Raw genomic sequence first — 14,395 nt, forward strand, 5'->3', positions numbered from 1 at the left:
TTTTTTCCGGTCTTCCCGGTCTACCAAGGACCCGGCCCGCCGAGACCGGGGAGTCTGGGTCCTCCGGAGGACCCGTCCTGCCGTTTTGGACACAGCCATGAAGTACAGAAACATCCATCTGTTATCTCTGCCTGCTTCTTCCTGTCAGGGTCACTGATGCCCACATCCAGCAGTCAGTGTTTGAGGGGCGGGGCACACCCTGGACAGGTCGCAAGTCTATTACAGGGACACATAGAGACAAACAACCATTGAATTTAGAGTTACCAGTCAGCCTAACAGTCCTATTTTTGGTCTGCATGCACAGAGAGAGCATGCAAACTCTACCCTGAGTTTCAACTCAGATTCAATTCAAGTTCTGAAATGAAACAGCTGTTATAACAGGGTCATCCTCTCTTTCAGGTGTTGCCAGAGTGTTTGCACTTTATTCAAATGGCATCCACCTTCTCAGTGTCATCAACGTTATGGTGAGCAGTGGTTATTTTTTTTATATCTTTGATGTTTTTGTTTTGTTAGAATAATGAAATTCAGTCTAGAAACAAAATAATAAACCATTTCCCCAACAGGAAGACGTCAACAAACGAAGCATTTGTTTGACGTTTGAGCTATATGAGGGGGGGCGTTACGGAGCTGCGTCATTCAGCTGTGAGTACAGAACACTTTTAGCTTTTGAAGTGTTTTTTTTTTACATTCAGATGCTGAAATAAACTCTGTGTTTTGTCAGGCAACAGTGCCGCGTGGCTCAAGGTCCTGCAGTTTCCTTTAGCAGCGTGGCTGAAAGAGTTAGAGACGGCAACATCACAAAAACAGGTAATGAACTGTAATTTAATAAAACTTTAGCTGTGTATCAGGCATCCTGTAAACCAACCCAAAACCCTGGTTTTTTACTTTAATTACTCTGAGTTCTTTTAGTTAAACATAGACATGTTTGATATCTACAGAAATGTCAGAATCTTGGCAACAAATTGGTAAAAAAAAAAACATTTCATTGAACACCCAAGACAGTTAAAACTACAAGCAGTTGAAGATAAAACTATGAAAATGAAAATAAAATTGGTTTAAAAATTTGGCAAGTCAGAGATGTCAAAATAATATTTGTGGTAAATAAGAGGCAGAATGTGTTCCTTTTGTTTTTGATATTATTTTATTATCACTACTTTTATTACATGGGGTTCTGTATGTTGTATTCACGACTAAATGCATAAACTATTTCAAAGGTAACAGATCTTACTTGGTTTTATTTACATAATAACTTTAATTGCTATTGGCCTGCAGTAACTGTGGCAATTTAGTTGAATAGCCCTGCTGTGAACGTAATTCATTACAAATCAAAAGGTTCAGCTCCTTCAGGACAGTCTGGTTATGATTTTTGGTATTTCAGCAACTTAGACTTTTTGAGATATTTAGTCTTTTCTGCCATTTTTTTTTTCATTAAAAATGAATGGAGCTGTCAACGTCCTTAAAGTGCCTGTGACGTGCATATACTTCAAATACAAAAAGTCAAAGAAAACATTTTTATGTTTAAGAAAGCTGGAATAATAAACATGATTTAACCCATTTTGTCCCATAACTGGCATATTTTCTTTTGAACTTGGCTCAGCCAAAGTGAAACAGGAAGTGACATCAAAGGGGAACTCTTTAACAAAGAAAGCTCTCTGGTCTTTGTTTGTTAAAACTGTATTATTTGAACTCTGACTCTTCATCTCTCTGATAGTGACTCAAAATAATCTTAAACATCAGATTCTCCTCTACAGTCTGGGTTGTTGGCTGTTGTAGCAGCGCTCTGTTCACATGCAGACGTTCCCCTTTGACATCACTTCCTGTTATTTTACAGAAAAATATCTCAACAACTGTTCATCTCAACAATGTGAAATTTATTTTGCAATATTTTATCAATGTCCTCTTTTCAAAAATGCATTCATATGTGTTACAAAAATTTGATGCGACAGGCACTTTAAAACCCTTTTGTTTATAAATCTTTTTTGCGATTTTAAATTTTTGTTCTGATTCAGATTTTTTAACTTCTTCGTGATGATTTCAGCTTCCTTTAGCTTATTTTTTTGCCAGTTTTAGCTTTTTTCTGCACCTTTCAGCTAATTTCAATTGCTTTGTTTCTTTTAGCTTCTTTAGGCTAATTTATGCCTTTTTGTGCTTCTTTCAGCTGCCTTCTGTCTTTTAGCTATTTTCAGCTAAATTTAGCTTTGTTTCAGCTGAATTCACACACAAACACGCTCTTTCTGGTTCTTTGTTCTAATTTCTGTTTTTTCTGCAACTTTTTTGAGTAAATTTGATCTATTTTAGATATTTTACAACAAATTGCAACTTTTTTGTACTTCTTTTCCTTTTTTTTCTAATTACCTTTTCCCCTCCTTTCATCACCTGTCTGCTAATTTAAACTTGTTTATAGTAATTTTAGCTTCTTTTTGCTAATTTTAGCTACTTTTACTTGACTTCAGCAACTTTCAGTAAAAATCTTTGAACAAAAATCGTTCTCTCTGCATTTTTGCAAGAAATGCCAATTCTTTATTTGGCCTTTGTTTCGAGCTGACAGACAGATTTACCCGTCTTTTTTTAGCCTCAGGACCAAAACGTATCTGAAGAAATGGGTGTCAAATGGTCTCCGGTGACAGTGATGAACAAAATCACCCCTTATGAAGTCCCATCAGGTAAATGTTTTACAACTAAATGTCATGTACAGCGTCTGTCTCACAGCACTTATTTTAAATTATATATCTAAATGAACCATCCATCTGTACTCTTATGGAGTAAAATTTAAAATAAAAAATTGTGTTCCTGCTGATCTGTAGGGAGAACAGGGAACAATCCACTCGGGCCCGGCCGTACATCGGACTACTTCACACACTGCTTGGCTCTGGACGTCATCAGAGGCAGCAGCCATCAGAGAGGGAAGTTATCTTTCTGTGCAGATGCTGGTCAAACAAAGGAGACACGTGGAAGCTCAAGGTGAAATTAGGTTTAGGCAAATACAATCAGCATTTGACAGCTAGACTGCTTTGTTTGACTTCATTTAATTAGCCTTTATTTATACAGGTAATCTCATTGAGACACGTCTCGTTCTCGAGGGAGAGTGGTTTCTAACAAACGTACAAGATAACAATTTAGTTACAAACAGATGCAATTACCGTTACAATGCATACATTTAAATAAAAGTATCAAATAAAAGCAGAATAAACTTTGCAAAGCTCTTCCTCCCTGAAATACATTTAAAATCCCTTACTGAAWTGCTAAAAGCTGCAATAATGAAGGCTAGTTTGTGTACACGATGCAGAGTGTGTATAAATATTTAGATTTACATTAGTTACATGTAATCTCTTTCAGGAGTTGTACTTCACACTTTCTCCTGCCTTGTGGAGGGTTTTCTGGTGTCAGTAAAGCAGATTTTCAGTCAGGTTTGTAATGAAGGATGTGTTTTCGGGTTATCTTTTAACAAAAAATAAAAGTGTTTCACACAAAATTCCTCAACATCCATTCCCACTGAAAAAACATCTGCATTCTGTCTGTTTCTTACATTCAAACTCTTGTACCTGCCAGTCTGACTGACATTTTGAAAGTTGTTTTTTGCCCCTCTTTAGGTTTGCCTGTTGCTGTTGCTGTGTGGTGGACTGGGAGCCATAATCTCCTCCAGTATTCACTCCAAAACGCTCCAAAGAACAAACCAGGGAGGACATTTAACGTGTTCAGTTGAATGCTGCCCATGTAATATATTATTAGTATACTAATAACACATTTAGTCATTGTTGTGTTTTTGTCTGCCTTTATCTGAAGCAGATATGGCACCCCTACCAGACGTTCTGTGGCCGAATGCGAAGGAAATTGTCTGCTCGTCTGTCAGCAGGTGCACCCGGTACATAGGTCTTGGGCTTGAAGATGCTGTGGTGTGTATCTGGGACAGGCGATCCGGTGAGCTAATCTCTGAAGAGAGAGCTGGAAACACATGATGTTGTGTGTGTGTGCACCATCAACTGAAGAGCTTATTTTAGTTTAAATCCCTACAAGCCAGTGGTCCTCTTCATTATAAGTTCAATAAAAGCAGGAAATTTGTCTTTATTCTGTGTTGTAGCAGCTGGTCCGGCCACTGGTTCTAACAAAGTGACCAAGAGTTTTAACTGACACACTTAACGGTTTCTTTCAAGCATAAATCAGATTTTTAAGGTTAGGACAATAGTTGAAAATTAGAGACATTGATACTACCTGAAGATACTGAAGGACCAGGGGTCTCATTTATAAAGGATTGCGTGGAAACCATACTAAAAGTGAACGTACGGCCAAAAGGCGGAAATGGCGTACGCCAAAAAATTTTCAGATTTATAAAACCGTGCGTACGCACGTTTCTGCGCATCTTTCCTTTATAAATCACAGCTGCACGTCAGAGTTTGCGTACGGGGTCCCGCCTCAGGTTTTACCCTCTACACACCCACACTCAACCATAAACAGTCAATGTAAAGTACCTCATGAATGTTAAGCTGTATTTAAATCAGTCAGATGATCAGTGTCAACAAAAGTGAATGGCTCAGACACGCTCCTTTGTGTGTCTGGATGATGACAGGTGCTGACTGACAGCTGCTCACGTGAACAGATTGTCTGTAATAGACACAGATTCTCCCTCATTTTGCGTTAGAGTAATCTAACGATTTTTATAAAAATCTCAGCTTCAAATTAATTTTCCCTCAGAGCCTGCAGGATGATAAAAACAATAAAAATAAAATTAAATAAGTCAGATAAAATCAGAAATAAGTTCACTGCTCTTCTCCTCGTCCTCTCCCCCTCCTGCCTGCTCTGTTATCCGCGGCAGACACCCCTGCCCCGCGCACGCACACACACACACACACACACACACACACAAACCGCGCGCGTGACAAACACGGACTTTAAACGTTAAGGTTTATAACATCCACACTGGCGAGGTGGATGCGCCCTGCGTGTGTATCCAAAGCGTGACTTTTGCTGTCCTGCTGTTCTTGTCGGGGAGGGGTCTGTGGGTCAGGGTTGTCTGAGGAGCAGATGAAGGGAGTTGCACACGGGAACTTTTATTTAAGATTTAAGTTTTTTTTTATTTCAAAGGTCCTCATGGCTCAGCAGCAGAAGCATAAATATTACTGTTAAGAAAGCTGATGATAAAGTTGAATAAAAATCTAAGTCTGATTATGAAGGTAAATTAAATATCTGACAGTGATCATTACACAGTGTGGCTCTAATTCCTCACTTCACCATCTGTGTCGCAGTTTCACGTCTCCAAAATGAGCGTACGCATGGGTCAGAGCTGGCGTGAAGCACATTTTCATGTCAAGTTTGGATTTTATAAATCACAACCTTGGCGTAAAAAGTGGCGTACGCAAGTTTCTGGGCTCAAATTGTGCGTACGCCAGTTTTATAAATCCGACCCCAGGTCATTCCAATGGTTTTTTTTTTCTTTTCTGATGACACTGCCATATTCCAAGACGACAGTGCCAGGATTCATGGGGCTGGAATTGTGAAAGGTGGTTCAAGGAGCATGAGACATCATTTTCACACATGGATTGGCTCCACAGAGTCCATTGAGAATCTTTGGGATGTGCTGGAGAAGTCTTTGCACAGCGGTCAGACTCTACCATCATCAATGCAAGATCGTGGTGAAAAATTAATGCAACACTGGATGGAAATAAATCTTATGACATTGCAGAAGCTTAATGAAACAATACCACAGTGAATGTGTGCCATAATAAGAGCTAAAGGCGGTCAATCAAAATATTAGTGTGTGACCCTTTTTTTGACCAGGCAGTGTAATGGCGGCTCCTCTGCACATCTCAAACCACATGACGTCCATTCCAGTGATATATGTCAAAGGTAAAATATTAACCTAATTGTTTTATCGTTTCGTCTTCCCCTCAGGAGCACCACTTAACATCGTCTCAGTGCCAGCAGAAAACAGCGCCCTCCTCAGGATGGAGATAGAGACTAACTGGACCACATCAGTTCACAAGCCTCAGGTTTTCACTGCAGAACCTGTCCAGGTTTTGGTGTTGTGTAAAAATGGAGTCATTTACACGATCGATGCCGGACAATGGGTGGAGTCCTGTTCCGTGCAGCTCACTGAAAGGTTCTCTGAGAATTTCCAGATTTGATATTAATTTAATTGTCTTGTCTTTATGGTAATTATGATACAGTAGATCAAATTTATAAGGTTGTAATTTTCTATATTTTTCTAGGCCCAAAGACAGCAGAGATCTCCCAACTGTCATTATGTCAGTGCCTTTTCTAAGAGCTGTGGTAGGAGCACCTAAACTACTGATTTCTTTTTTTTCAATGAAAACTGTTTATTCTAGTAATTTAATTTAATGAATGTAATTTCAGACTGTTGGGTGTTGCTGACATATTGCTTTCCTGCAATAGATGCTCGTGGTTCAAAGAAATGGAAAAATGTTCCTCCAAGATGTCATCAACAAAACCACGGTGTGTTCCTTGACTCCTCCTGTATCCCATCGAATCGCTTCTCCCTGCAGCCCTGTTTACGCACTGAACACCAAACAGCAAGTCCTTTTCATACGAGGTAAACAAAAGGACCGCTCCGCTGTTTGTTTGTGTGTTTGTTTCCACCGCCTGGTGAAGGAGCGTAATACGTCCACATTGTTCCCATCTTTCACTCAGGCGACCAGGAAACCAGCTGCAGTGATCCTTCAAACAAAAGCYGCCAGATTCAGCTGTTTGTTTTCAGGTTTGAGCAGTCTGAAATCATCCGGCGGTATGTTGTTTCACAGCCAGACTCCCCTCAACAATCAACACTCTGCTGTCATACTCTGGAGGAAACCCTCAATCTCTACCTTCAGCAGAGGTTCACGTTGTTTTGACCTCTCAGTCCGAGTGTTTTATTCTCAGGGTGGGTCAGATGATACCAAACTGTTCATATTTGTGTTTTTCTTTGAAGACTGCTGTCTGTGGATGAGAGGAAGAAAAWTTTAGAACAAACATGGAAGAGACTACAGGAAACTGCAGCGACGATGCAACGATCGCAAGGCCACGAGCATCTGAACTGAGAGAAAAGACTGGTTCTGCAGAGGTACTACAGAATATATTGATTTAARTGGTTTTAGTATCTTTTAGAGAAACAAGTCTGATTTAAATTCAGAATTTTTTCCAAGTATCATAGTTTAACGCGGTGCAGACCAGTACGTGTTTAAACAGGAAACTGCTGCTGTTATTGAATTTGTAATATCAGGTTCATCTTCACCTCACCATCAGATTGTGCTGCAGCGTCTCGGAGGAATATTAACAGACGCAGGTTTTAATATGAGGCCTCATTTGAATTTATAATAAATGTTCATAAAGCTCTACAGAGAGCCGCTGCCAAAGGCTCCTTTATCTTTAAAGTGATATGAGGGTGTTTTATTCAGAGCACTCCGTGTTTACTGTCAGCTTCATTAAAATTTAGCTTCCGCTGAAGCCAGACATAAACTGTTTTGAACTGTGAGCTTATTTTGTTAGAAACAAACAGATGAATTTATTAAAGTGGTAAATACATTTCAGTAACACATATCAACCATTTTCCTATTTCCTGTTGCTAAGGAGTAAAGGATGGGAGCTCAGGTGGTTTTTCAGTGTATCTGATCAGTTGGCTCAGCTCAAAACGTCAAACAAATAGCTGGTTTATCAGTTTTTCAGTTAAACTAATATCTCTGTGGGCTGCAGCTGCTGGCGACCGGTCGATGGGCGTCATTTGTTAGAGTCTCCAGATCGACCCGCAGCGTTCCGTTCGTAGTGGTTCTCGGTTTGTGAGTCGCAAAGCCTCACAAACTTGTTGATTTGTGTTTGAACGTGTTTAAAATAATTTGTGTAGTTTGTTTTTTCTCAAAAAAGTGCCGCCATTGCCCATTCTGGGCATCTTCAACCTGCACAAAGTGTTGATACTAAATAATATGAAATAAAAGTTTGGTTCAAATCTGCCTGTCCATCCATCCATCCATTTTCTGTACACACTTCTTTCTTTTCAGGGTTGCGTGGGTCACTGGTGCCCATATCCAGCAGTCACAGTGCGAGGGGCGGGGTACACCCTGGACAGGTCGCAAGTCCATCACAGGGCCACACATAGAGACAAACGAGACAAACAACCATTCACTCTCTCATTCACACCTAGGGACAATTTAGAGTTATCAATTAACCTAACAGTCATGTTTTTGGTCTGTGGGAGGAAGCCGGAGTACCCGGTGCCTGTCGTCATTTCAAAAAGTATAATTTAGTAGACATATGGGCTAGAACAGTGATTACCAACGCGGGGTACGTTAGGGGGTACGAGGAAAAATTTCTCAGGCGTGAAATAAAAATATGACAGATTTGTAGGACCCTATGATTTCCACAATGCGAAAATTACAGACAGAATTACAGAATTAACACAAAATGGGATCCAATATAAAACGTGGCATCTCTTGGAATTTGCTCATTTGGGTGAGTTTCTGTTGTATTTTGGACAACACAATGTATTATGGACGCTGCTGTTTTCTGCACCTGTCATTACCTGCTTTGTTTATTTGATTACTTATTCACTTTCAAGGCAAGGTTTTTATCTTTATGTTTAATGTGAGTTGAAAAAAATGCCTGAGAATTAAACATTCTAGGAGGTTAAATAAATAATTTTCATTAAATTATCAGTTGTAGTACATTATAATTTTGGAGAATCATCATTACATTTGACTGAAGGGGTATTAGTGGTGTGACAAAATGGCTCAGGGGGTACACAAGACTAAAAAGGTTGGGAACCACTGAGTTAAGACATGAATTGTTCTTCACCTTTCCACAGAACACCACTTCAAAAGATCCGAATTATCACTCTAAGGTACTAAAGGTTTTACGGAGGCCTAATGCCAACAGAAAAAGGCAGTGTTTGAGCAGTTTCACTATTTAAGCGTCAAAAAAGACACCTTCTAGGTTGTATTTTGCATTTGTAGTTGAGCAAAYGGAGATTATATTCAACACACAACAATGAGCAGCAGCTTCTATWACCAATATTAACTTTGTGACCCACTGTTTTTATCCTAACATGTAAAGCCACAAGGAAGCAAAGTGAGAATTGTCATTTGTAATAACTTTTAATTAGTAATTTGTCATGAGCTTATCTTCATAAAATGTTCTAATTCACATTTGTTTTTCTGAATTACAAACCCCAAAAGCTAAAGGTTTATGATTCAGGTAGCATGTAGTGACTGAGAAGACATTAGGAAGACAATAAGTCAAAAAGGATGGGTCTTTTGTTTTTATACACTATCATAGGAGCAGTGGTGGGCATGGTTCTGCTAATCAGCTTACAGCTAATGGCGCAACTAAATTTTCATTTAACANTATAATTTTGGAGAATCATCATTACATTTGACTGAAGGGGTACTAGTGGTGTGACAAAATGGCTCAGGGGGTACACAAGTCTCAAAGGTTTAGGAACCACTGGGCTAGAATACAGTTTTTGTATATAAATACAGTAAGTCGTGTAGGTTTGCTGGTCACCTGGTTGTGAAAAGTTATTATTGACTTTTATTTAACCAGGCGAATGTTGCCTGTTTTTGGTTTGTGGGAGGGAACTGGCATACTCTGAGAAAACCTGCAAACTCCACCCAGAATTTGATCTTAGTCTTCTAACTGAGAGGCGATAGCTCCACCAAGCAGCCATCAGACGCACAGATATGAGATATTTTACCAGAATCATAGAAACAATGAAAAACCTGCACGGTGTTTGTTGTCTTTATGGTTATCATAGGACGCTCTCAGGGTTGGGCTCTGCTGTGCCGTTGTCGTCCATCAGAAATCTGTTCCTTGAGGGTGTTTGCTCCYCTCTGTTGTTGTCGCTCCGCAGCATCAGTCTGTCCTGGCTGGCTCGCCTAAACTCTCTTTTAAGGGACAAAGAATTGGCAGCACAGGTAAAGGATCCGCTGATGACGGTGTTGTTTTCCGTGTCTATCCCCGAGGTAGCATGGCGGTAATGTCTCCGCAGCCCCTTTCTGAAGTGAATGGTGAACAGGCCGTAGATCACAGGGTCCAGGCAGGCATTCAGGAGCCCGAAGATGAACAGAATGTGGGTCAGGGATTGGGACACCTTATCCTCCAGGTCTTTAGGATAGAACCAGTACCACAGGCCCAGCAGGTAGTACGGAGTCCAACAAATAATGAACGACAAAACAATCACAACACTCATCTTTAGAGTTCTCATCCGGGCTTTGGGGATGTTATTTTTGGAACGTCTCAAATGCACTTCGGTGGACGGTACTAGGAACAGATCAGATGACAGAGACCAAAGGTTAGACCATTTAAGGATTCATCTCTGTTAGCAAAATATCTTATCATCCACCACACAGATTTTATTGAAATGCTTCAGGAGTCAAACTGATTCAAAATGTCTGCCACAGCTAAGTGATTATAACTGTCAGTTTCACAGAATTTGAGCTAAAATGTTCTGTGGTCATAGCTGAGAGTCATCTCCAACACATACTCTGAGCACTAACTGATACACCTCATGTTGCTTTCATCATTTGACCAAAATAGATTAAAACATCATTATTTTCTAAATAAAATCACTTTTTTTGTGTGTGTATTACAATTAAAAGGTTTTAAGCTAGCTTTTGAAGTATTTGATGATTTTCCAGCAAATATGACTGAAAGACAACTGAAATCAAGGTTATGGGAGAATATTGGTGAGAAGTGGCAGTATACATAAAAGTAACTGTAAAATCTTAACAAGAAGTAAAGGTAAAATTACAGTTGTCCTTTCTCAATCGTTTGGAGATCTCGTGGAAGATCCTGCTGTAGCAGGTGATCATGATGACCAGCGGCATCAGGAACAGACAGGAAAACGTGAACATGTTGTACGCCGTTTCATGCCAGCGAGCGGAGAAGCTCCCACGCGTCGTGCACTGGGTGAAATCCTCTGGGTGGATGATGGTCACACTGTGGAAAAGAAAGATCTGAGGAAGGAAATTAACTTGATTTAGATCATTTATGTTCTGCCAAACAAGGTTATTCTTGAGTAATCCCAAAAATTTTTTTGCTTTGATATTCTGGTGTCTTAATCAGCTTTGGTTCACTAACCAAGAAMGCGAGCAAGAAGCTTAGAGTCACATCACAAGAATGTCCCACTTTATCAGATCATGAGGCTGGCTGGGTCTTTTTTTGTTATTTCTTATGGAACTAAATTGGGGCAATAAAATAAAATAAAATAATTAAACTGAACAATAAACAAATAGATCAAAACTACTTTCTATCATATAATTTAATTTGTATGGCAAGCCATTGTATAGGTATGTATAATAAATATATGGCAGGCTGTTGTATCATAATTAACAAGGTGTGGAAGGCCGTTGTGTCATATAATTTAGAAACATAGCAAACTGTTAAACACAGTGAAAGGCAGTTGTATCTAATAGCCTTTATGCCACGGACATCCGGTCCAGCACTTGATGCCACTCCCAACACTTCCGGTTCARGGTCAACACAGTGTTAGCGAAAGATTTTTTCACTCGACGACTCTTAGTGATCTCCACAGTACAGAATTAGCATATTACATGTTCCAACATTAACACAGGAGACGTACAGGTCCAGCCAAGTGGAAAAAKAAATCACTCCAAAGTGGATTAAAGCCATAAAAACAAAGGAAAGACGTTCGTGTTTATGGTTCCAGAAATTAGCCTTTTTCGCTATTCCTTAGCTGCTTGTTCTGTGAATTTTTCACGTAGAGCTGTGACACTTATATTGTTGGAAAGAGCAGAGTCTGGGCTTTAAATTGATGGGCTACTTGTATGGTTTGGATCGTTTTCCCCGACGTTAGTGAACTGAAAACGTAATGATAATCAGGCGGAGGTTCTGCTGCTCTCGGTGCTCGTGGGGAGGAGGCGGAGGGGCGCGCTCGTCACACGGCTTTAGTCTACACCAGAGGTGCCCAAAGTGGGGCCCGCAGGCCAAGATTGGCCCGTCAAGCCATTTGATTTGGCCCACCAGTAGTTGTCCTGTTATTAGATTGTAATTATGTTAAGATTAAATATTAAATACAAGTAACTACAAGAGACATTTAGATTAGATTTAAGCCCATGTCTAGATCTGCACACCTTATAAGACCACATATACTCAAATTTTAAATTATGAAAGGTCCCATGAGTCATGCTGCCTGAGCATACGTTGAATTTTCTCCATGTCCATGGGTTGAAAAAAAAAACTAAAGAATGTGGGCAACCACACTGGCTGCTAGCTTAATCATAAAAAATAAAACAACTTTACTTAAGTATTAAACATTTCTTATATTATTGCATTTGGCCCGCGGCCCTCAGATTGATTTTAATTTTGTCCCTCTCAGGAAAAAAGTTTTTTTTAATTTTGGCCCTCTCAGGGAAAATGTTTGGGCACCCCTGGTCTACACTGTAATATACACTCTAACAAGTTTTTTACTTTTGCATAAAACTCATGACAAAGTTACCTAAAAACATTTCATACTCTGTATAACAAACGCGCGCACATATATACACCCACCTACCTTTGTACCGGCTGCTGTTAGCTTCCTGCTAGCTATCCTCCTCCGTCTTGGCAGTAAAAGGGGATAAATGTACATTTCCCTTTTGTAACCTCCGTCTTCTCATTTCTGATGCTGACTCTTGAATATCCTCAGGTTAGAAATGCCGATTACAAACGCAAGCGTGAGCTTTTAAAGATAAGTTTTCCCTGTAATGCTATGATCCACCGCTGTCACCTCCTCATCAAGAGAAAAATGGAGAAAAACTAATGACTCTATTGTACCTGCTGCTTAGTGGACACAACGGCACACAACAGAACTCACGTTTTATACCAGAAGATCACAGATGCTTTAACTTTTGTGACTTTTTCACGGACTAGTACTAGCAGCTAACACTAAAAACATAGGCAGTAAGCAGGAAGTGGAAGGGAGGAGTGTGGCAAGAAATTTACCGGAAATACGTCATTAATGACTGTGGCATATAGGCTATTAAGAAAATATGACAGGCTGTTGTATCATATAAACATTTTTTTCAATTAAAATAAAAATTTCAGTATAAAATTTCTGTTTAGTTACAAAATCTTTTTTCATTGTCAAACCATTTGTCTTCAGTGCTCAACCTTTTCTTTCACTTTCAAAAAATGTTTTAAACAAACAAATCAAATAATATGGATTTTCAGTCACCATCAGAGTTAAAATGTACGGAGTCCGCGAGGAGACATGGGGAATTTTTTTTTCTTTTTGCATTCCCACGCAGAAGTATTGCGTTACCTCGCAATAACTTTTGCGTTCCCTCGCAAAAGTCGTTATAACTGTTGTGCCTTCCYCTTTATTAACAAACTCASATGTTCACCATTAGCGAGTTAGCCTACTGCTTTAATTCAGCTTCAGAATGAATATATCACACAACCATGCATGGAACTATGTCATATGCCGATATTTTAACACAGTGCAGCCACGCAACATCAATGTCAATTTCACGAACTTGTGGCGACACATCCTGTTTTGGTAACCGGATATTTCAAAATAAAAGTCTGATTTAATTCAGTTTGTATACAAATCAAACTTTTGCGTGGGAACGCAAAACAATATGGCAACGCAAAAGTATTGAGTGGGATTGCAAAAGAAAAAAATCCCCCCATGTCTCCTCACGGGCTCCGTAAAAAGGAGATTTTTTTTAAAAAGTTGTTCTAATGTATTTTTCAGTTTTTCACATGAGGAGTGCAGGTTTTTCTCTGTCTGTGTTGCCCCGGCCCCCTACGGCACCTTTTCTCACATGGGTGAAACCCGGGGGACTGTGTTGACAGTCACAGGTTTGAACCCGGTGGATAAATCTGCGTGGGAGAAGTGGACAAGGCCGCTGAGACTGAATGTGAGCAGAACTAAATGCTCTGCAGTGTTTCATTTTATTTCTACACCATGCTGCCTAAGGTGACGAGTACCTTTCCAACTTCATTTTTGCTCAATGAAAACAACTTTTTAAATTTGTCTCACACAGAACTCAAAGTACCTGCAGCTGAATGCAAATGATAAAAAAAAATGGTGACTGAAAAAACCTGAGCCATTAATTTGATGTGTGATGATCAATAGAAACACTTAAGCGATTAAAACAAACAGCCTTGTTTCATTCAGGCTGCTTATCTTTGATGTCAACACAGCATGACGGCAATGATGCCTCACAACAAGGTCCTGGGTCCGATCCCAAGTTTGGACCAAGGGTCTTTCTATGTGGAGTTTACATGTTCTCCTCGTACTTGTGTGGGTTTTCTTCCACAAACCAAAAACATTGCCTTTAGGACAAGGCCTCCCTTTGGTTAGGAGCCAAATCTTTCAACACATTTACAGTGGTTTGCAAAAGTATTCATACCCCTTGAACTTTTCCATATTTTGTCACATTACAACCACAAACACAAATATATTTAACTG

At 39.6% G+C, this 14,395-nt stretch overlaps 2 protein-coding genes across 2 annotated transcripts in view; one reads left to right on the plus strand and one right to left on the minus strand.

The window, feature by feature from the left end:
• wdr93 (WD repeat domain 93) overlaps positions 1 to 7,932 on the plus strand; it is a 10,851-nt gene extending 2,919 nt beyond the window's left edge. Inside the window, exons 4-16 of the mRNA XM_014010428.1 lie at positions 400 to 464; positions 564 to 642; positions 722 to 807; positions 2,573 to 2,663; positions 2,805 to 2,961; positions 3,337 to 3,407; positions 3,591 to 3,677; positions 3,787 to 3,918; positions 5,887 to 6,094; positions 6,204 to 6,264; positions 6,388 to 6,544; positions 6,643 to 6,826; positions 6,920 to 7,932. Of these exons, the coding sequence (XP_013865882.1) occupies positions 400 to 464; positions 564 to 642; positions 722 to 807; positions 2,573 to 2,663; positions 2,805 to 2,961; positions 3,337 to 3,407; positions 3,591 to 3,677; positions 3,787 to 3,918; positions 5,887 to 6,094; positions 6,204 to 6,264; positions 6,388 to 6,544; positions 6,643 to 6,826; positions 6,920 to 7,028 (1,487 nt within the window). The 3' untranslated portion in view covers positions 7,029 to 7,932. The remainder of the gene's footprint in view (positions 1 to 399; positions 465 to 563; positions 643 to 721; positions 808 to 2,572; positions 2,664 to 2,804; positions 2,962 to 3,336; positions 3,408 to 3,590; positions 3,678 to 3,786; positions 3,919 to 5,886; positions 6,095 to 6,203; positions 6,265 to 6,387; positions 6,545 to 6,642; positions 6,827 to 6,919) is intronic.
• A 1,438-nt stretch (positions 7,933 to 9,370) lies between these two features.
• LOC106518979 (gonadotropin-releasing hormone II receptor) overlaps positions 9,371 to 14,395 on the minus strand; it is an 11,521-nt gene continuing 6,496 nt past the window's right edge. Inside the window, exons 3-4 of the mRNA XM_014010431.1 lie at positions 10,730 to 10,934; positions 9,371 to 10,239 (exon numbers count right to left, since the gene is read on the minus strand). Of these exons, the coding sequence (XP_013865885.1) occupies positions 9,728 to 10,239; positions 10,730 to 10,934 (717 nt within the window). The 3' untranslated portion in view covers positions 9,371 to 9,727. The remainder of the gene's footprint in view (positions 10,240 to 10,729; positions 10,935 to 14,395) is intronic.

The sequence above is a fragment of the Austrofundulus limnaeus genome, unplaced genomic scaffold (assembly GCF_001266775.1).
Source record: "Austrofundulus limnaeus strain Quisiro unplaced genomic scaffold, Austrofundulus_limnaeus-1.0 Scaffold69, whole genome shotgun sequence".
In the NCBI taxonomy this organism is placed as follows: domain Eukaryota; kingdom Metazoa; phylum Chordata; class Actinopteri; order Cyprinodontiformes; family Rivulidae; genus Austrofundulus; species Austrofundulus limnaeus.